Source organism: Sorex araneus, chromosome 5 (assembly GCF_027595985.1).
Source record: "Sorex araneus isolate mSorAra2 chromosome 5, mSorAra2.pri, whole genome shotgun sequence".
Classification (NCBI taxonomy): Eukaryota; Metazoa; Chordata; class Mammalia; order Eulipotyphla; family Soricidae; genus Sorex; species Sorex araneus.
In genome coordinates, this window is record NC_073306.1 from 86,363,483 (window position 1) to 86,385,746 (window position 22,264).

A 22,264-nucleotide genomic window follows, 5' to 3' on the forward strand; every position below is an offset into this window, starting at 1 on the left:
AAGGGAAACTCTCACAACGTGAGTTTCCTTCAGAGCACACCTAAACTCCTGAATAACCCTTGGGCCCCAAACCACAGTTCCCATGGGCCTGGAGTGGAGGTGGTAGACTTGCCATCACCATTCTTGTGGAATCGAAGTGAGTGACAGCAGCAGCAGGGAGGGAAGTCAATCCATGCACAAGAATGATGAGAGCTAATATGCATTTCAGCATTAAGAAAATGTTATAGAACTGAGCTTATCTGGATAAGGTAGGCTGGACGGGGTCCTTGGGACACTGGTGGAGGGAAGTGGGTTCTGTGGCAGGTGTGATGCTGGAATGATGTAGGTAAGAAACCCTATTGAGCAGAACTGTAAACTATGTGGCTCAATAAAAATGGGGAAGGGACAGCAAGTCCTCTGACTGTAATAGTCACAAAGGAAAAAAGAAAAAGGAAATGCTAAAAGTCACATAGTCACATTACCGAATATGCATTATTGTTAAATGCTGGCATATCCCGGAATAAAAAAAGAAACAGCACTGACCCCATTTGTGTCCCCCATACTCCTGAATTTTCATTTTATACAAGTATTCCCATACCTCAACTCACTTTCTCTAGCTCCTGTAACTACCAAGGGGGTAAGGGAGGGAGAGAGAAAATATACCCAATTAGGAACCAATGAAGAACTCAAGTATTATTGCTGTGTAATACTTTTTATTCAATAGTTTAATGGGAAAACACCCCATATTTCTGTGTTACATCACACAATTTTCAGACATGCCAGAGTCCAAAGACAAATCATATATAGAGAGAAGCATTAACATCGACTCTTGTATACCACTCTCTTGTGAAAGACTGAAAAACAGCTCAGCATCTCAACACTCAAGGTTACAAAGAGCAACGCTTAAAGGAGGACTCACAATTATAGTCTTACTCCCCCTTTATGACCAAGCTGCACTCATCCAAAAGGATTCAGTGAGATAACAATCAGCAGTTTCCAATTCACTACCAAACACGTCTCGAATAAGGGGCCTCATGTGGAGGTGAGGATGACTCCATACCGTGAACACTGTCTACCCTAAAAGCTCACGCTGGGTATGAAGCGCTCTGCAGCGAGGGAGAGAAAGAAGATATCGGTCTCTGACAGAACACTTACGGGAGCATCCCTTCATCATTTAACCTGACTGAAGTCCGCAGAGCATTTCAAACCGGCCTCGCCAGACGCGCTGTGCTGCACACAGTAGCTCAACTCCAACTAATGTGGGACTAATAAAAAAGTTTTTGATTTTTAATGAAACTTACGCACTTTAAAGTACAAGTGAGAAAAGCCAATCAGAATAAAGCCTGTCTCAGAACCCTGGATGAGCCCCTGGGCCACGGACTGGCCTCCTGAGCTTTTTCTCTTTTCTTCCATTAAAAAAGATTTGGCCATTTTACTTCCATAGTTTGGACTCATGGTCAAAATCACAACCCTTCGCCCTCCCAAGTGACGGGTGCTCGAGGAGAAGGGCCGCGAGCTGGCATTCTAAAGAGCTGTCTCTGCGGGCCCTCCCAGCTCTTCTGCCTGTGGCTCGGTGGGGCCAGGAGCCCCTGCGAGCAGCAGCAAGAAGCTTTAAGGCCGAACCAGGACAGGGGAGGTACCAAACGCGTGTCCGCCAGCCCACAGCCCAGATCACTGAACACGGGGATTCCGAACTCTCTGTGATGAGCATAGCTCTCAAACACACACACATACACGACTTGCTTACCCTTTTTCGCTGAGGCTTAATGGACCTAAATTCTCAATTCAAATCAGGGATTTCTATCCTCCATCTCCATCATTCGTCCTTTCGTTCCGTAAACCCAGCCGGGAAGTTGCACCTTTTCCCAAACCTTTGTTTCAGCAGCAGACCTGGAGGATGGAGGCTTTTCAAGTGTTTCACCTCAGATCCTTCAGGTCCACAAGGGACTGGGAATAACTGCTGGGGAGTGAGTGGGTGGGCCTGGCTTTCCCTCTGGGAAATCCCATGAGGCCCCTTCTTTCTTTCTATTTTTTTTTTTTTTTTTTTTTGCTTTTTGGGTCACACTCGGCAATCACAGGGGTCATTCCTGGCTCATGCACTCAGGAATTACCCCTGGCGGTGCTCAGGGGACCATATGGGATGCTGGGATTTGAACCCCGGTCGGCCGCGTGCAAGGCAAACGCCCTACCCGCTGTGCTATCACTCCAGCCCTGAGGCCCCTTCTTTCACGGGGTCTTGTTTGAAGCTGCCAGCCCTGAATTGGGCAGGGGTGGCCTTCAGTGGTCAGCTGAAGCAAGCTCATACCTGTGGGAGTTTTCCCCCCAGTCACCACTGCTGCTGATTGTTTAGGTCATGCCTGACTAGGAAGCAAGGGTAGAAGCTGGGAGGAAGGGAGGCAAGGAGAAACTGGAGATGCGGGAAGATGTTTTACATACTGAATTCTATAGAGATTCGACATGGAAAATTCTGTGATATCCAAGATACTGCTTATGTGCCGAGTTTAAGAAAACCGCCATTTTCAATTTTGATAATTTTGGCCTTTATTCTCCTCGGATTCATCCTTGGCTCAGTCTTTCTTTGTTTTGTTTTGGGACCCCCCCCCAACAGTGCTGAGGGGGCTGGGGGTCTCCGCTCTGGGCCTGGCTGTGGTGGCCTGGATGGAACTGAGCATGCGCTCTAGCTCAGCAGTGACCTCATCAGCCTGGACATTACAACCAGAACCCAAAGCGTTATAACTCTGCGGGGTGGGGGGTGGGGGGTAGGTGTCAGCCCTCCCAGAGAGCCATTTTCTTACATGGTCAATCTGAAATCTAGGAAACTCCCATCAGCAACAATGAAATGCTTTTATTTTTTTCTGGCTTTTTGGGTTACACCCAACGATGTTCAGGGGTTATTCCTGGCTCTGCACTTGGGAACTACTCCTGCAGTGCTTGAGGGGACCATATGGGATGCCGGGGATTGAACCTGGGTTGGCCACATGTAAGGCAAGTGCCTTCCCCCTGTATCATCGCTCAGGCCCAATAACAAAATACTTAAAAGTAATTGAAAATCAAATGTGCCCAACCTTTTCTGCAGAAAGTAAACTCTCCCTGAACAAGTGAAAGGAAGAGGGAGCTGTACTTTGGGATCCCTCTGAACTGCTGGCGGGCCAGGGCGAGGGTGCAACAGGGTCCGGACTGTGTGAGCAGGAGTGCTGCTGCTGAGCGCACCCCCAGTCCCACTTACCCGTTCCCCGCCAGGTGGCAAGCAGGTCCAATGCTCCATCTGCTAGGAGCAACCCCACAGCTGGGGAGACCAAGACTCTGCGCACCCCGCCAGATCAGAGACCTGAAGGGCACCAGCACCAAAGCCCGCTCACTGAAGCCCGGCCGGGTTCAAGAAGCCTCTGGATCTGAGAGAACCTGCAAAGGATCTTTCCCCGTCCAGCCCTGCTTCTGGACACCTGTGTGGAGGCCAGAATTAATTTTACCCACAAACACAGGCCAATCAACTGCCAGACAGCAGACGAGAAATGAGTTTAACACAATCCTCAAGGTAAGGACCGAGATCCTGCACGCCCCTAAGCGACCCCCCTTATTTGACTGGTGTGGGAAAACAAAAGTTCAGAATTAGTGAAGGCAGCTTGAGAGCGGGGTCGGCCTGGAGCTGACAATGGACATCATCCCTGACAGGTGGCCCTGAGTGACCAAGGCAGAATTCCTTTCCTGCAAGGACCCACCTGGACACGCAGTGATCTGCACTCCTGGTCAACACCCTACCTCTCTCCCCACCACCCCCCCCCACACCATCTGCCTCACACCCCGAGTCTAAGAGGTCCCACGCCCAGGGCAGCACTGCGCGGGCGAGGCTGGAGGCACCACTGACCTGTGCGTGCCCTCTCAGAGCCGGGCTGCTTTCGGCAGTCAAGGAGTCTGGCAGGCATCGCGTTCGGCCTCCTGCAGGGCATGCGTGGATCTGGAATGGAAGAGCCACAAACATTTTGGGGAAAAATATGTTTTCTCTCTGAACCCTAGGAATGGACCGAAATCACCAAGGCCTTTTTGTCATTCAACGCATTTAAAAAGTGGATTCAGAAGCACAAAACTGATCTGTCAGCACTCAGGGCCAGAAGCGACACTTGCCGTGGCCAGGGACACAGGGCTCTTTCCCGGCTTCTGGATCTAACAGAGCTTTGCATTGAGGGAACCCTCGAGGTGCCCTGAGTGAGCCTCAGTGAAGGTAAATCTAGTGCAGAGTCTGGTGGAACTGTGGCCACAGGCTTGGCCACGTCAGTCAGATTACACAGATAAAAAAACAGAAGGAAATCTAGGGAGCCACCTTCCAGCGGCTTGAACTTCAGTGCTAACCTGAGAGAAGCACGCTTTTTTAAACTTAAAAAAAAAAGTGTGTGTGTGGGAGCATCACATTTTCCTAAGGATGCAGGGTCAAGCACTTCCCTCGCTTCTATGCCCACCTGACAGTGACAGCCCTGGGACAGGACGGCCAGGCAACATGGACAGGAAAGAAAGTTAGCGCTGTGGCAGACCAGGACCAGAACCTGCAGCTCAGTCCCATTTCCCTTGGTGGGTTTACACAAGTGGTGACCGAGTAAGCAAGTGATCTGAGCGTGCACAGGGTGAAAAGGAGTCTTAAGTGGGAGGGGCCGGTCCCACTCGGCATGGGGGCTCACTCACTTCTCCATGAGCTGGGCCAGAGCGGGTCAGGGAGGAATCCGAAGGATTTCAAAGCAAGACTGGGCAAGGAAAGGGTCCTCATGACATGGGGAATACTGGGAAGAACACACACCGTGCCACGTACTGGGGGCGCACAGAGGGCCGTGGGCCCGGGTGAGAAGGGCTGCCTCTGAATGGGGGCAGCTGGTACGAGTCCATGCCCCGCACAGCCAAGCAGGCGGCCAGACCCTCCACCTGAGAGGATCCTGGAAGTTTGCACTTCATCCACTCTAGGTAAAAATAAAAACCACTTCCTGCTGCTCCCCCAAAACAGGTTCAGGGAGAGAGAATGCATCGAGCCAGGAGGCTTCCAGTGATCTTCCTCTCACAGGGAAATATAATATTTTTTTTCTTGAAACAAATTCCAGACACTCAAAAGCTCTCATCTGCAACCACGTGCAAAAGCGGAGCCCGCTACTCGGAGGCTCTGAAACACACGCGTGGGTCTCAAAGCGCATCAGCCCTCCAGTCTCAGCGGAGACCGATGCGGTCCAGAAAGGCCAGGAGGGTGCTGGTCTGGAGTCCCGGGACACAGGCCAGGGTCCCCTCAGATGGGCTTGTACAGCAGAGTCGTGACATACTTCTTCTTGTAGCGATGGGTCGCGCTCAGCACCATCACGCTGTCCTGCAGGGAGACACCTGTCAGCTCAGGCAGCTTCTTCCATACATGGCTGCCACGGCCATGCACTCCGGACCCAGACAGTCCGACAACAGAGAGGCTGGCTGCAGGGTCAGAGCAGGCTGGCCTCCACGAGGGACACCTACTGTGGGCTGGGCAGCCAGCCAATGTCTTTTCTCCCATTACTAACAGGAAAGCAATGAGCAACCTGACGGGGCACTCGAGATGGAAAACATCCGACACAGAACCAGCACTGACACAGGCAGGAGCGACCAGCCTTCTAGGACCTCACTCCCTTCCGCACAGTGAACTGTAGATCTTCCCTGGCTCTCAGTTCTTTCTCATTGTTTTGCTTTTTTGGGCCACACCTGGGGATGCTCAGGGGTTACTCCTGGCTCAGCACTCAGGGGACCGTATGGGACGCTGGGGATCAAACCCAAGTTGGCCACGTGCAAGGCAAGCACCCTCTCTGCTTATACTATTGCTCCTGGCCCCTCTCCACCAGTTTTAAAGAAAAGTTCTCCAGGGTTGGAGAAGGCCCCAGCACCATGTGGTCCTGTGGTACGACTGGAAGTAGCACTTGAACAGCACCAAGCGCGGGCCCAAAACCCAAACCAACCAGATTAAAGTTCTCTCATCATCTGACCAATAAATAATTGCAACTTTCATGAAGCAGCCAAGCAGATGCTGGCCAAGAGCCTGGGTCAGTTGCCTCCCTCCCCCGCAGGCGAGCTGCCCCTCACCTTAATGGACAGTGCGTAGAGATGGTTCAGCATGACATGGTTGGGCTCTGGGAGCAAAGCCGGGTCACACTGAGGGGAAAGAATCATTAAATAGGGCTAAGTGCACAGTCTCAAAGCACACATGTCTTAACTTCCTCAAAGCTCTTTGGGACTGCTGAGGAACACTAAACTGGACTGTATTATTTATTTATTTTAAAGTATGCACTCACCCTAGTTTAAATAAATACGACATTCTCATTGCAGGGAATTAGAATTCTGATTCTAGGGCAAAGATTCCAATATCTCTTTATCTTCCTAAATAAGAGTTTGAACAAAAATTTTGTCTACAACATATATAGAAAACTTAGATTAAGGGGCAAAATTAATCCTAATGCAAATCAAATATATTGACTAGATGGAAATTATATGAAAAAAAACCAAAAAACCAAAAAACAAAAAACACCAAAACACCCAAACGGTTTATACTTCCTTTTGTATAGCCTCAAATGACAAATAATCTTAGTACTAGAATAAAAGTCCTAGGAATAAGTTTTAGTTATCCAAGGTTCTGGGCCTGATTTGTCAGGACTAGGAGACAACTATGAATTTTAATATGCTTTTCCTTTTTCTTTTTGCAGTGCCTGGAAGCAAGGCCTGTGCTCTACCACTGAGTCACATCTCTGGTAAAAACTGGGTTATGGTATTAGTATGTAAATTTAGCCAAGGAAAAGATATCTATTCTACTGATAGACATGTGTAATTTATATTCTCAATATACCTTTGTAATTATCCCAACCTCTGGAATCACGAATCTTTGGCCCAGAAGGTTCAAATGATCCTAAAGTGCCCCAGCAATAATTTCAAGATACTCACAGAAATATTAGTGTCCTTGTTAAGAATAACTTGGAGAAGGTGAGGAGGAAGTATGGGTGGGGATTTGAATCTCTCCTCGGATCGGAACACATACATTTCTTGCCCATACGGCCCTGGGGGTGAGCTGGAAAGGTCTGGAAGATATTTACCCAAAAAGAGGGAAAGTTGGAGAACTAGTAAAAATGCAAGGAAAACACACTGTCAATACACAACGGATAACACAAATTGTGGTAGAAGGAATGGCTGATAAACATGTTACCTGCTGGGCCTGAGTTAGGAGGCTGACAAAGGTGGGGTGTGAGCTGTACTAGACATGAACATTAAGTTCCTTACCAAGATGAGGGATTAAAAACTACATCATTTATTACTGTGCAAATACAAACTTGGCCCCCAGTTCCACAATGCTGTTGTTTTTTGGTAGACATTAAATAAGACAATGGAATATGGTGATGCTTTATAAAATGTCAAACAATACAGAAAAAATTAATTTTTTACTTTTTTAACTCAAGGAACAAGATAACAAGATTATCAAATCTAAGGTTACTGAACAATGATTTTTGCTATTTTGTTTTTGTTTTTCTGGGCTACAACCAGTGGTGCTCAGGGTTTACTCCTGGCTCTGCACTCAGGGATTACTTCTGGTGGGCTTGGGGGACCATATGGGATGCTGGGAATCAAACCTGGGTTGGCCAAATGCAAGAAAAATGCCTTACTTGCTGTACTTTCTTTCTGCCCGATACTATGATTTTTCTAACATAAGGACAAAATTAAATATGTTGCAGGGAAATGCAAGTCAAAATCAATTCGATATTATTTCACATTCATTAAGAAGGCTACCGTGAAAAAAGAGATAACAGGTGTGGATGTGGAGAAACAGAAACCTTCCTATTATTCCCATTTTAAGTGAGAATCTAAAATGATGCAGCTGGTTTGGAGAGTGTCGTGGAAGCTCCCCAATAAGTTAACCCAGGACACCATATGTTAGCAAGTGCACTCCTGGGTATACCCCCAAGAGAAATGAAAACGTAAGTCCACAAAAAAACTTGAACAGAAATGTTCCCAATATTATTTATAATAGAAAGTAGAAACAATCTAAATGTCCATTTGCTAATGAACATAAATAAAATGGCAAAGACATCGGTCTGAACCTTACTCAGCCATAGACAGTATATAAACTTGACATCGTTGCAACCATTGTTTTTGCTTTTTGGGTCACCCCCAGCAATGCACAGGGGTTACTCCTGGCTCTGCACTCAGGACTCCTGGCGGTACTCAGAGGACCAATCAAACCCGGGTCGGTTGCGTGAAAGGAAAACACCCTACCCGCTATGTTAAACAGGGTTGGAGGAAGAGCTGCTCTTAGGGGCAAGACCTCTTGGCTGAGCCATTCTGAGAACCAGCACAAAAAACAGTTTCCCATCTGCAAAGACGGAAAAATAGAACTTTCACCTACAGAAACTCAGTGGCTCTACCCCTGACTTCATTTGTTGCCTCAACCTTCCTTTTTCTCTCTATAAGAACCTTCCAGCCTGGGTCCATCCTTGGGACACATTTTGGGTTTTGAACCTGAACCTGTGTTCCCAGAACTGCAATTCTCAAATAAATATGCTTTGCCTTTTATTTTATTTTATTTTTTGCTTTTTGGGTCACACCCAGCGATGCTCAGGGGTTACTCCTGGCTCTGCACTCAGGAATTACTCCTGGCGGTGCTTGGGGGACCATATGGGATGCCGAGGATCGAACCCAGGTCGGCCGAGTGCAAGGCAAACGCCCTACCCGCTGTGCTATCGCTCCGGCCCCTGCTTTGCCTTTTAATGGTTCCCTGAAATTTTCGATGAACAAAAGGACTGAACTGCTGACACATTCTGAAATCCTGAAAACACTGCTAAGTCAGTTTCCCCAAGTGGGTAACAGCCCACTGGAATGATCCTCAGGGGTTGTTGGGGTGGGGTGGGGGAGTCACTTTCTATTTGTGTTAAGAAAGCAGACTTGCAATGCGAACTAAAAGTAGACTAAAGACCGAACATGAAGGCCACTCAATACTTCTATTGCAAACTACAACACCCAAAAGGAGAGAGAACAAAAGGGAATGCCCTGCTTTTTGGGTCACACCCAGCGATGCAGGGTGGGGTGGTGGGGGATGGGGTGGGGGTGGTGAGAGGGATACTGGGATCATTGGTGGAGGTGAATGGGCATTGATGGAGGGATGAGTAAATGATCACTGTATGAGTGAAATGCAAACACAAAAGTTCATAAGTTTGTAACTGTACATCATAGATTCTCTAATAAAAAATTAAAAAAAAAAAAAGAAAGAAAGCAGACTTCCAGGGATCCACTGAGAAGTTTTTTCCTGAGAAAGAGTGGTAGGCTGAATAAGTTTGGGAACCTGAAAAAGTTCCCACATAAAGATCCTAAGTAAAAGAAGCTAGACACAAAACACCATACCTTGCACCATCCTATTTATAGAAAGGTCCCAAACGGGCAAATCCGAAGGGACACAAAGCAGCTCTGTGATTGCCAGAGAAAGTGGAAATAGAAGTAAGTGCTAATGATTTCTTGGGGTGACAAAAACACTCTGCAATTATTTAATGATAACAGCTGCATATGTTGGAACACTAAAAAGATTACTAAACTGCTCACTTTAAAAAGGTGAATTTTACCTCTGTAACTTTTAGCTAAAAACATGAAAATACATGAGCAGGGCTGGGGAGATGGTCTAGAGGGCTGGTGCGCAGGCTTTGTATGCAAGCCGGTCCCCTTTGTCGTCTCCACACTGAGCTGGGTGTGGCCCAAACACAAAACAGACAAACACACAATGCAAAAAGTGTATGTAGACATAAGAGATCTGTTAAAACCAAAGAGAACTAGCCTGGCTTCAAACTTTTGTACTGTAAATCATGGTGCCTAAATAAAAAATGAAAAAAAAACAAAACCCACACACAGCATTTGAGATGTTTCAAAGTACTTTCAGTGATCCATGAATACCCTGGGAAATGTATAAAACAGTTGTATTTTCTTTTCATGAGGAAAAAGCGAGAGGATTTGCCTAATATCACACACATGGCAAGAAGGTCACTAAGCAGAGATTAAATCCTGTTATCTGCCAACTCCTAATAAGTCGTATTCTAAATCTTTCCTTGGCAGATCAGAAAATTGGGTGAAAATGGAAAGATCAGGAAATCGGTATGAAAAGTATCCAAAGCACTTTATTACTCTTGCTGTTTTTCTGTATAATTGTATATTATTTATTGATTGCTTTGCCAGAATATGAGAATCTACTATAAATATAATTAAAAACATTTAAAAAAGTCACAAGGGTCAGGGCCAGAGAGAGAGAGCACAGAGATTAAGGTGTTGGTCTTCTATGTGGCCAACCCAAGTTTGATCCCTGCCACTGCACATGGTGCCGAGTTTCACCAGTAGTGGCAAACTGAGCACAGAGCCAGGAGTAAGCCTTGAGCATTGATGGGTGTACCCCCCCCCCCCCGCCTCCAAAGGAATTCACTCCTTTCAGAGCAGAGAGAGTGAACAGGTTAAGGTGCGTGTCTTGCACCCAAGTTCTATCCCTAACACCATATATGGTCCTCTAAGCACTGCCAAGTGACCCTTGTTTACAGAAAGACCATGAGCAGATGTGGTCTCATATTGTGCCCCCACTTTCTTCCTGCAAAAAAAAAAAAAGCAACCATAAAGAGACAAAAATTCACAAGGGCCTCATCATTTACTTTGTGTGTGTAGTGCTCAGGAGCTCTGGGCCACTGTAAAGATATTTAGCTAGTTTGGCAGGATGGGTTTGCCAGAATATTTGCCAGAATACTCAGGCCAGCTTTGGAGGGGGTCTATATGGCAGATGGGGTCTTGTGCATGCAGGACACGCACCTCTGACTCCTGAACTATCTGCATGACCCAGAATTCACCTCTTTAAAGTCTTTTTAATCAAAGCCCCACCAAATAAGAAAAGTCACATTACAGACTTTCTGAGTTGATATAATGAATCAATATTTTTTATAATTTTTCTAAGTAATGATTAGCCTTCTGGTTAATATACACAAAGTAGGGCTGGAACACTAATATAGCGGGGAGGGCATTTGCCTTACACACAGCCAACCCGGGTTTGATCGTGGCAGCCCATATGATCCCGAGCATGCCAGGATAATTCCTGAGTGCAGAGCCAGGAATAACCCCTGAGCACTGCCAGGTGTGGCCCCCAAATAAAATCAAGACAACCCTGCCTCGCCCCCACACACAGGGGAACTGTGGGGCTCTCCCCCCCAGAACACCTGTACTTGGCAGGGCCTCCGGAGGTGCTGAGCTGCCACTGAACCGACACCACAGCACCGGGCTGAGGGAACTGAGCAGGGGAAGCAGAGGTGCGAGTCTCTGATGTGACACTGTGCCAATGGCCTAGGGAACCTCACCTGTCACTAGAAACAGGTTTTCAAATAGCAGGCCAGAGTCTTTCAGTGGCACAAAGAGACAGATGAAATAGAAACCAGAGAGCATCACAAACAATAAAGGCGAGCACTGTGCCATTACCCTTGTGTGGTAGGTTGCTGGTTAAAAAGTTTGAAATCAAATTCCCTAGACTGAGATTTCTGTTGTGGCTGCCTATTCTTTGTCTCAGAGAGGGACATTAAAATGTTAATATATCCATGATTCAATAGACTGTTAAGGAGAAAACGAAAGAAAAGAACATAATCCACTCTTGGGGAGGAACATAAACTGTTAGAAAAACACACTATGCAAGAGCAAACACTCCAGAATCACCTCGACAGGACGTCTCTGAGCTTTCCATGGAGTCTAGCTTTAAAGCATCAAACACTTCGAAATCAGATTTCTTGACATGGATCAGATTGTTGATGGTGCCGAGCTGACTGGTCACCACAGGCTGAAACAGGGAACAGGAAACACTGTGAATTTCCATTTCCAGCCTACTGCCTTCATCCAGTCATTCTCTTTGCAAACAGGATCAGCCTGGCCACCTCCATGTTACATCAAGAGGCAAACCCTCCAGTGTAGAATGGCCACCCTCAGTCCTGATGGCAGGACCCATTGCCAGGAGGAGGAACGGCAAGATGAGGCTGCTCTGGGAGAGTCCCCCTCAGGGAGCAAGGCCTTACCTCAGATGGGTCATGAACCCACTGTCCGTCCACAAAGAACTTGTACTGGTGCTCTCCTTCAGGGAGGTCCAGGATGGCCACAAAGTCATTATGGCTAGAGAAGAAAACACAGAGCTTATAGCCCAAATTTCCCAGAGCAGCCAGGAGGTCAAAACCAGTAGATAGTCACATACCACAAGGTCCGAGGTCACAAAGCCTCTCCCCCTATCCCAACCCACAATTCCTAAGCTGCTGCACCTACTTGTGTACTAATTAACAGACACACTCAATCTCCTTTTCTATCATGTGAACACATATCTGCCTGCTTTTCCATGCCACATCAGTTCTTGAAATCAGGAAAAGAGTGAGAAGGAGTCAAGTCCCCAAGTGGTTCACCTTACCACGACTTTTTGTTTCTATGTATAAATAAATAAGATGTGAGACAGGTTGAGGGCACTGAAAGGCCAAAAAGTACCCTTTCCAAATCCTGGTGAAAGTTATGGGTATACAAAAGGCCACGCTGATACCAGTTGACTACTTGGGTTACTGCTCCATAAGTCACAAAACACATCACGGCCAAGAATTTCACATGCACTTGGTTTTAGCAGAGGCCAGAGTGACTGCACTCAGCCCCTTGAAGAAAACTTCCTGCACCCAAAGGCCTTTCATTCAAACTGTCCCCAGACGGCACTGTGAAGCTGTCCTACATCTGTCTGCGCAGAGAGTCTCAGTGGTAAAGTATCTGACTCACCATGGGGTGAAAACAAAAAGGAATTCACAGATAGGAACACGCCAGGTCTCAGAAAACGTTTCTGAGAGTCCCAAGCACAGGGCACAGTCAAGTTAGGCCTCTACTTAGTCCTGGACCCCGGAGACACAGGTGGCCTCACCTCTTGATCAGCGGGATCTTGGCGCTCCAGTTATTGAAGGAGCCCGAGATGAAGACCTCCTTGCCGCCTTCCGACCAGCGGATGACCGTGGGCCGGGCCTGCTGGCTTGGCTTCACTGCGTCCTCCAGGTCCTGCTGCCAAGACACATCCTCTGGGAGCTGCAAGAAGCATGAAGTCATCCCTCAACTGTGGCCCAAGGGCTGCTGAAAGGTCCCGCTCCTCCTGGGGGTTCTAGACCGTCTGTGCGTGTTGTCCTGGTAACAGGAACTATGCTTTTTTTTTTTCCCTACAGGAAGCTCCAGAGGCATCTGCAAAGGGAGAGTGATGAGCAGCAGGCTCAGAAGCAGGGATGCCAAGGATCTAACCCTGGCCAGTCACATGCAAGGCAAATGCCCTGTACCAGCTGTCTCTGTCTCTGTCTCTCTGGCTCCTGACTCTCAGTTTTTTTAAAAAAAATTTTTTATTTTTCAGTGACTCACCGTTAGGTACAGTTACAGACTTACAAACTTTCGTGCTTACGTTTTAGTCATACAATGATCGAGTACCTATCCTTCCACCAATGCCCATTCTCCACCACCGATGTTCCCAGTATCCCTCCCAACCCCACCCCCCTCTGTGGCAGGCACATTCCCTCTCTCTCCCTCTTTTTCTCTCCCTCTCCTTTAGGGTGTTGTGGTCTGCAATGCAAGTATTGAATGGCCTTTATGTTTGTTCTATATTGACTCTCACTTTAGATAGGTTTAAATAACTTTGGCATTATCAAGTCCAAGTATTACCAAGCAAACATCACTGTATCACTGTCATCCTGTTGTTCATCGATTTACTCGAGTGGGCGCCAGTAACATCTCCATTCGTCCCAGCCCTGAGATTTTAGCAGCCTCTCATAACTTGTTTTTCCCAACAATTGGAGGAGGCTCTTTTCCGGGTTAGGGGAATGAGAACCTATTATTGTTACTGTATTTGGCACATTAAATATGCCACGGGGAGTTTGCCAGGCTCTTCCGTGCACCAAGCAAACATAATGTGTTAACAAATGAAGGAATAGCTGATGAACCTGGTCTTTATTTTCAAGATGGTTGGGGTCTTCTACTTTCAGTGTCTCTCAATATTCCTCAAAACTGCCCTAGGAAATGCTGTGGCAACTCAGCTGAAATAAACACAGGATGAAGGGCCTCTGGGTTACTGAGGAGCTAGATGAAGAGGCAGCTTTTATATCCATATTCCGGGAGCAACGAACTTTTGCTTGGTTGGCATTCTCTATCAGAATTACAGAAATTGAAATACGCCTAAGAATAACCCTCAAATTTGACTCAGATATAGAGTTGGGATTCTATTTTTATGAATGCCCCAGATATTCCTGTGACTGAGTAGAAGGGGGAACAAAACCCTCATCTTTGGAGAAACATTTTTAAATTGATAGATAAACTATTGATATAATATCTGAAATCTGCCTAAAAATAGCTGGTGAGAAGGGTGAGTGGCCTGGGGTATACGTGTGAAATTTCTTCCCAGTGAGGTCCCCGTGTGCACCCCAGGTCCGAGACCCCCGCCACAGGGAGGTGTGCAGTCCATCCTAGCGTCTTTCCTACTTGGAAACAAGCATGTTGTTTCAGTTCTTCCATCCAGTTTTGGGCCACAGTGACTTCTGTGATGTTAGATTCAGGCTCTGAGAGGTGCAAACTATTAATAAGCTGAAGTTTGGAAGGAAGCCCTTCCACGCATGACATGGCATTTCTGCGGGAGGCACACAGCTGACTCGGAGAAAGACTGTTTACTCCACGTTAAACAGTCAGCAAAACCATGGTGGGGGGTGGTGGGGGGAGGGGGAGGGCAGAATCAGTCAGGCCTCGGGCAGGAAAAGGATCCAGACAGACACCGAGGGAGGGAATAAGCCTGTAGGTCCGGCGAGAACTACCCTGCTGGTGGCAGTCCACTGCACAGCACCTTTCAAGAGGGTCGCCCTGGACTCCTATTCCTACTAAAGGCATCTCACTCCCTGGGAACAGCACTCACGGAGCCCCTTTCCGGGCAGACACCTGGCTCTCTGGGACACCGGTGACTGCAGGAACAACTGGTTGTGGTCACCCACATCCTGAGTCATGGGCGTGGGAAGAGCAAGACTTGGGGGGAGGATGCCCGGGCGGTTGCTTGGCACCGCAAGAAGGAGGGAGAGAGGAGTCCTGGGGCGCGGGATCCTACGGGTCCGGACTCGGACCCGGATCCGGGCACAAACCCCAGAACTGCCCATTGCCTCTGCCACCGCTTCTGGGACCAGGTTCTCAACGGGGGGCAGGGCTGAGCACAGTCGTGTGCAAGTTCAGGAGCTGCCCCGTCGGGTGGGCAGTGGTGCTCTCAACCCCTCCAGGCTCCAGTCGCCCTGTCTGGCCCCGCACCCCAACCCGGGAGGTGGGCACTCCCCTTCCCCCGTGACCTGAGACAGCTAGCTTTTGGGGGCCTTCGCAGGACGTTGGACACGAAGCCCCTGGTCGCGGCAGCAAAGGCCCCCAAGGCGGCGGGGCTGTCCGCAGCCTGCCAGCCACTGGGCACCCCGGGCAGCGGGGAGACCCGGGGCTCCCCGGCGCGCACTCGGGGAGCGGCTGGGCGGGCGGCAGCGGCACCCGCTCGACCACGGCGATGGCAAGGAACGGAGTGAAAACCGGTCACACGCTCCAGGGATGCCTTTCGGGGATCCCCCAGGCCCCGGGCGGGCTGGCAGATGACCAGGCTGTCTGGTGCTCCCGGCCAGGCTCAAAGGGGTAGGGCATCAGAAACGCCGGGCTCCTGGAAGGGGTGGGTGGGCAGCGTGTCCGTGCACGCCTGCACCCGCACGCACCCGCACGGACGGCCGCTGCAGAGCCCCGGGTCCCGGGAAGGGGACGCGCGCCCGCCACTCCCGAAGTTCCCCCGCGAACCCGGACCCGACGCCACCGCACGACCCCTCCAGCCGCCCTCCGGCCCGGGGCTCACCTTGGCGTCGGGCAGGCTGAAGACGCCGGGGTCGTCCGTGCTGCCCACCAGGATGCGGTGCTCCTTGGCCGGGCCCGCGCCGCCGGCGCCCTCGGCGCGCGCTGCCCGGCCGTGCCGCTCGCCCGCCCGCTCGCTCGCGGTGTTGCCCATGGCCGCGGCGTGCGCGGGGCGAGTGCGGGGCCGCCGGCCGGGCGCGGGGAGCCTCCCGCGCCGGGGAACGCGCCGGGGAACACCCCGCGGCCGCGTCAGGGCGCTCGGCCCCGCCCCTGCGGCCGCCGCGCCGGGCAGGGAATCCCCGCGTGGGGCGCCCGCGCGCCCGCAGCCCGCACGCCCGGGAGCGCGCCCCGCCGCCCGCCCGCAAGGCCGCGCCGAAAGCGCCCGAACTCCCGGCCGCGCCCCCGGCTCGGCGATCGGGCTTCGTCTCCTAAAATGGCTACAAGGCCGGCGGCGCCGTCGCCCGACCCCGCGTTCCCGGCGGCCGCGCCGGGAGCCCGCCGGCCCCTCTAGCTCCCGCGCCGCCGTCTCGATGGTTGGCGACCTTGGCACGCACTGCGGCCGGGGCGCCAGCAGGGGGCGCGCGCGGCCCTGGCGCGAGCGCGCGGCGCCGCCCAGGCTCAGGAATCCTGGGCGCGGCCTAGCCTGGCCGGGCATGCCCGGGGATGGGGGTGGGGGGGTGGGGGGTGGGGGGGGTGGGTGTGTGTGTGTGGGGGGAGGATCTCTCCTCTAGTGGCTCAGAGGCTGCCTGGCTCCGCTGCTTACGGAGGGAAAGAGGGAGCAACGATTATTATCTAGTGTGATAAAGGTGGTCGCCCAGTGTCATTAAGAACCACAACCGGGCTGAAGAGGGAGCAGAGCCCTTGGCTGACCTCGGTTCGATCCCCGCACCCCATATGGTCCACCTAGTCCCACCTGCAACACGTGCAGAACCAGGGGTTGCTGTGATTTCTGCATGCAGGACCAGGTGTAAGCCCCGAGCATCACACGATGTGACCAAAAGTACAATAAAAAAGGAATATACTAAAGGACAATGAAAGGACAGATAAAGAACACCCATTTCCTGTCGGGATCAAGAAGAGATTCCTGCAAAACCAAAGATGATGGGAATCTCCAGGGTGACATAGGTGCCAAATAGCTGGGTAATTAGAGAATTTACGGAAAAGGAAGAGCATAGAGGGGAGGCTGTGTACAAAGTCTAGAAAAACATGGCACTCTGGAACCTTACAGTGGACAATCTGGAGGATGTTTACAAACAAACATACGTTAACTATTACATAACTATTGACAAAAGTAATGGGATATGGACCCAATGTTTTGTGATATTTCCACATTTATAAACGGACTTGCAGCTAGTTTATGATACATTTTGCTCAGCTAAAGGGAAACATTTATTTAAGTGATAGGAAGATGTATCCTTTGACCAGACAGCACCTTTCTCTCCCCTCAAGAACTAAGAATAGACTCATTCAGAGATGAAACAAGATTGCTATAGTAAATCACAATATGCTTTATTAAAGCTACTTAATTTGAAGAGTTAATCAAGAAGAAAATATAATAACTTCCATGAACAATGCAGTCCAATATCATTCTTCCTCTGAGAAAATTCCATTAGACTGTGGCTTTGGATCAAATTCTCAGCCAAAAAAATTAAAAATAACTGTTAAATTATAGAATAGTTTTGATTGAAGAAAAGTTGTTAAGATGGAGTTCCTGTACATTCCCAAGCACAATATCCTATATTGTTAATATCTTGTGTGACTCTGATACATTTGACACAATTAATAAACCAATATTGGGACATCATTTAAAACCCAAACCCATACTTTGCTAATATTTCTTTAATGTTTATGTTAATACCATTTTAACCTAGACCCATAGTTGAAAAATATCACTTTAATGATCCAGAATCTCATCCCAGGTACATTATACTTAACTGTCAGAACTGCTTAGGTTCCTTTATAACATAACATGTTTGTTTTGGGGGGACTTCCCTATCTGAATGCACAATGGATGCACAATGCTAGTGCTCATGAGACATTTATTCGGGGACTCCCAAGCATGTTTGGGTGTCATCCCTAGGATACTTGGCCAACCAGGTGGATTCAGTGCTGGGACCTGAGGGTACCAGAGCACCAGGGCCACTGGGCACAGAGCCACGTGTTTCCCCCCATCCCTCAGGTGATATTATTATTATTGTTAGTATTATTATTATTATTATTATTATTATTTGCTTTTTGGGTCACACCCGGCAATGCACAGGTGTTACTCCTGGATCATGCACTCAGGAATTACTGCTGGCGGTGCCCAGGGGACCATATGGGATGCTGGGACTCGAACCTGGGTCGGCCATGCGCAAGGCAAATGCCCTACCCACTGTGCTATTGCTCTAGCCCTCAGGTGTTCTTTAAAAATATATATATATTAACACATTTTTCAAACTTTCCTTTTTTTCCCCCTTGGATGATCATGAATGTTCAGACGCAGGTAGGTATACTGCGTACCATAATCCTAAACTTGGGTTTGTCTGAGGATATCCTCAAGATTAGTATTATGGGGAAGAAAAGCACGGAGATGAGAATCCTTCACATCCCCTGGGCATGTGCCTAGCAAGACTGCACTGTGGATGCTAACCTAGATGACCCAGCTGAGGCCTGTTGACCATACTCGGTGATGCTCAGAGGTTACTCTGGCTCTGCACTCAGGAATCACCCAAGGGACCATATGATATGCTGGGGGTTGAACCCGGCTTAGCCACATGCAAGGCAAGTGCCTTATCCACTGTGCTATAGCTCCAGCCCACCAGATTTACTTTTGAACTAGAGTGATTTGTAGATTAGAAGATAACAGATCCACTTTAAGAGCTGCTACGCCCCCAGTATCACAAAGATTAGGGAAAGACTAAGAAGCAGTACAAAATCTTAATTCTCTAATTCTCAAAAGGCCACACCGGCAAATTAGATGAAATGGCTAGCAATTACCCAGAGAGTTACACAACTAAGAGGAAATTGCGGTCTTCTCATTTCTGGTTGTCTAACAGATATTTATATTGGGAAAGACAATATGTTCTAATGTTCTTTTAATCACTCAAATTTATCCTTTGTCAGGATAAGCAAACCAAAATGCATTGCATGCCAGCTATTTTTGAACTGACACCTGGTGATACATCTTGTACCTTTCCTCTTGTAGTTTAGTGTGTCTGGAAGCTACCAGTTACCTTCTCTGTGAGATAAGAACAGAGCCAACGGGCACAAAGGAGGAAGCAGGGGCAGTACCTGATTCTTCACTCATTTGCTCTGTTTTTCTGTGCTATGTTGTATGAGATCAGGACAAGCACAATGTCTATATATAATCAATACCAATTCTTTTTTTTTTTTCCTTTTTGGGTCACACCCAGCAATGCACAGGGGTCACTCCTGGCTCATGCACTCAGGAATCACCCCTGGCGGTGCTCAGGGGACCATATGGGATGCTGGGATTTGAACCCAGGTCGGCCGCGTGCAAGGCAAACGCCCTATCCGCTGTGCTATTGCCCCAGACCTTCAATACCAATTCTAATTGAATACTGAGACAATTTCTTCCAATACTTCTTTTTGGGTTTTGGTGCCAGGATCAAATCCAGGCAAAGCAAGTGCTCTGGTTCTAAGTGACATTCCCAGCCCTTCAAATAACTCAGCATTTAAAACTCTAATTGGGAGAGGGAGCAAGAGAGAAAACAGATATGAGAGGAGACAAATCAAGTGACATTTGTAGGGCCCATTACAACAGTTGGCAGCTAGTTATCAGGTTCCTTCAGCAAGGTCTTTTTGTACTAACAAGGGAACAAAGAGGTCAAAAAAGATTGGACAGTTAAAATCCAAATATGCTTAACAAGCTGATCCTATTGGCAGATGCCAGACTATTAGAATAACTAATGTGCCTAGGAAATGGCAAGTACTGTCTTCATTGAGAAAAATAGTGTTAGTTTAGAAAAGAGCAGGGAAGTGACCAGCTATAAGATGTTAGTGAACAGGTAGTAAAACAAAGTGCTTAAGTAAATATTGATATTTTTATCAGATATGTATATATTTGATATATACAACTGTTATGCCATTATTTTTCTTTTCTCTTCAGCAAATGAACTTTTAGTTATAATAATAGCATAAAAATAGATTGAGCCTCTAAGTAGAAGAAAATCAAATTTTTTATGCAGGGCAGGGTATGAAGTGGCAGGGGGGATGACTGAACATAATCAGAGGTGCTGGGGTGCTGGAGCTACTCCTAGCTCTGGGCTTAGGGCTTACTTCTGGCAGTGCATGGGGAACCACATGCATGCTATACTGAATCCTGTCAGAATCTGAGTTTCACGGAACCTCCCTGCCCGTACAGGTGGTCACCCACCATTATATGTGATAAACAACAAGAAGCATGTGCTAAGCACCCATCACATGCCAATAGCTCTGTGAAGAGCACACACAGAGAGGACTAGGAGAATACCTAAGTCCAGAGTTCAGATGCTACTGGAAAGACAGAGTGATGGGACATAGGAAAGGAGGTGAGTTAATATGAATGTGTGTGTGTGTGTGTGAGAGAGAGAGAGAGAGAGAGAGAGAGAGAGAGAAAGAGAGAGAGAGAGAGAGAGAGAGAGAGAGAGAGAACAGGAAAGAGGACCATTACTTTGGAAAGAGAAACAAAAATTGATTTCTGGGTGATATAAACTAGAGCCTTTCAATGTTCTCAGACTCTAGAAGTCTGAGGACATTGATCTCTACATCCTGTTCTCCCAGGAAAACCAGAGGAGCAGCAGTGAGATGGCTACAAGTAGGCCAAAAACACAGCAAAGAAAATGACAGCCAGCATCAACCTGGCCATGGTGATGGTTGGAGCTGCAGAAGCGGTGCTTTCAATTTTTCTCGTCATCATAGGCTTCCTGATGCGTTCATCGGTGGTGAGGATAGCTTTTCGAGCTCCGTGCCATTTCCCGGGGCCTTGCAGACGATAATGGATTGGAGTACAGGGTCCCGTTAGTAACTCTAGAGCCAATCTGGGGTCAGTCAAGGCCAGAGACAGCAGGTTGGGCTTGACACCCACCAGCTCAGCAAGGTCTTCCATGGTATCTACATAGTCTACCTGGATGGTGTGGCGTTGGCTCTCCACGTACCTGAAGCAGAGAAGACAAGCCATGAAATAGCCACAGTTCAATGAGTCGGTCAACTATTCAGGAGCACTACTAGTTCTTGGCTCACTATTGGGCCAGGAACTTTGGAAAATAGAGATGAAGATACTGCATTGCTTCTCTCCTGAACAACCTTCTGGTATACTACAGGAGATGAGCTAGATACATATGAAGCAGAAGAGGATATAAAATTTGTAGTGGGCTGGAGCGATAGCACAGCAGGTAGGGCATTTGCCTTGCACGTGGCTAACCCGGGTTCGATCCCCAGCATCCCATATGGTCCCCTGAGCATCGCCAGGAGAACTCCTGAGTGCAAAGCCAGGAGTAACCCCTGTGCATCGCCGGGTGAGATCCAAAAAGCAAAAAATAAAATAAAATAAAATAAATAAAATTTGTAGTAAAGTGTGTGGCTTCACACTGCTAAGGAGACACATGGAAAAGGGTAGTTAAATACAGCTATGATGAGTCCTCCGGGGACTTATTAGAAATAAATAAGCTGAGAACAAAAAGGAAAGTATTACACATCAGAGTAAAGAAACCAGGCAGGTATGAAAGGAATATAAGCAAAAGATACTGGAGGCCACTATCTACACTACAGGAGCCATGCTCTGGAAAGCCAGGCTGGGGAGATAGCACAGCAGATAAAGTGCCTGCCTCGCATGCAGCTGACCTGGTGTAATCCCCTGTTCTGCATGTGATCCCCTGGGCAGTGTCAGGGGTGACCCTGAGCACAGAGCCAGGAGTAAGTCTGGAGCACTCCTGGGAATGCCAAATGAACTAGAAGCAAGGATAGACATAGGGAGAAATAATAGAAACACAGGGGCTGGAGTGATAGCACAGCAGGTAGGGCGTTTGTAAGGCAAATGCCCTACCCACAGCTGACCTGGGTTTGATTCCCAGCATCCCATATGGTCTCCTGAGCACTGCCAGGGGTGATTCCTGAGTGCAGAGCCAGGAGCAACCCCTGTGTATCGCTGGGTGTGACCCAAAAAGAAAAAAAAAGAATAGAAATACAACTACAGAGAGGCTCTGAAGCCACCACAAGCTCTCTTGTTTGGGGGTCTTACTGATTTGGGGAGGGGAGGGGTGGGTGGGTCACAGCACAGAGCTTCCCATGACCACAGCCATCTGGAATCCTGTAAGGAGGGGGAGGATCATTTACTGCCACAAGATACTTCCAAACGAGGTCAGAAGGAATGGTTATATCAAGTACAGATTTAAAACACTAAAAGGACTTCTTATTTTTTCCAGAT

The 22,264-nt window shown here is 48.4% G+C and overlaps 2 protein-coding genes across 3 annotated transcripts in view; both read right to left on the bottom strand.

The window, feature by feature from the left end:
• Positions 1-670: 670 nt before the first annotated feature.
• On the bottom strand, positions 671-16,343 carry PRKAB2 (protein kinase AMP-activated non-catalytic subunit beta 2). The gene is made up of 7 exons (XM_004619172.2): positions 15,863-16,343; positions 12,896-13,053; positions 12,027-12,120; positions 11,674-11,794; positions 6,907-7,040; positions 6,055-6,123; positions 671-5,317 (listed from the first exon to the last, which is right to left on the bottom strand). Exons 1-7 carry the CDS (start codon positions 16,010-16,012, stop codon positions 5,240-5,242), a joined length of 804 nt encoding a protein of 267 aa, XP_004619229.2. The 5' UTR covers positions 16,013-16,343; the 3' UTR covers positions 671-5,239.
• A 1,003-nt stretch (positions 16,344-17,346) lies between these two features.
• Positions 17,347-22,264, bottom strand: part of FMO5 (flavin containing dimethylaniline monoxygenase 5) — a 31,502-nt gene continuing 26,584 nt past the window's right edge. For both annotated transcript variants that reach the window (XM_055140465.1, XM_004619171.3), the window contains exon 9: positions 17,347-20,996. In XM_055140465.1, the coding sequence (XP_054996440.1) occupies positions 20,651-20,996 (346 nt within the window). In that variant the 3' untranslated portion in view covers positions 17,347-20,650. The remainder of the gene's footprint in view (positions 20,997-22,264) is intronic.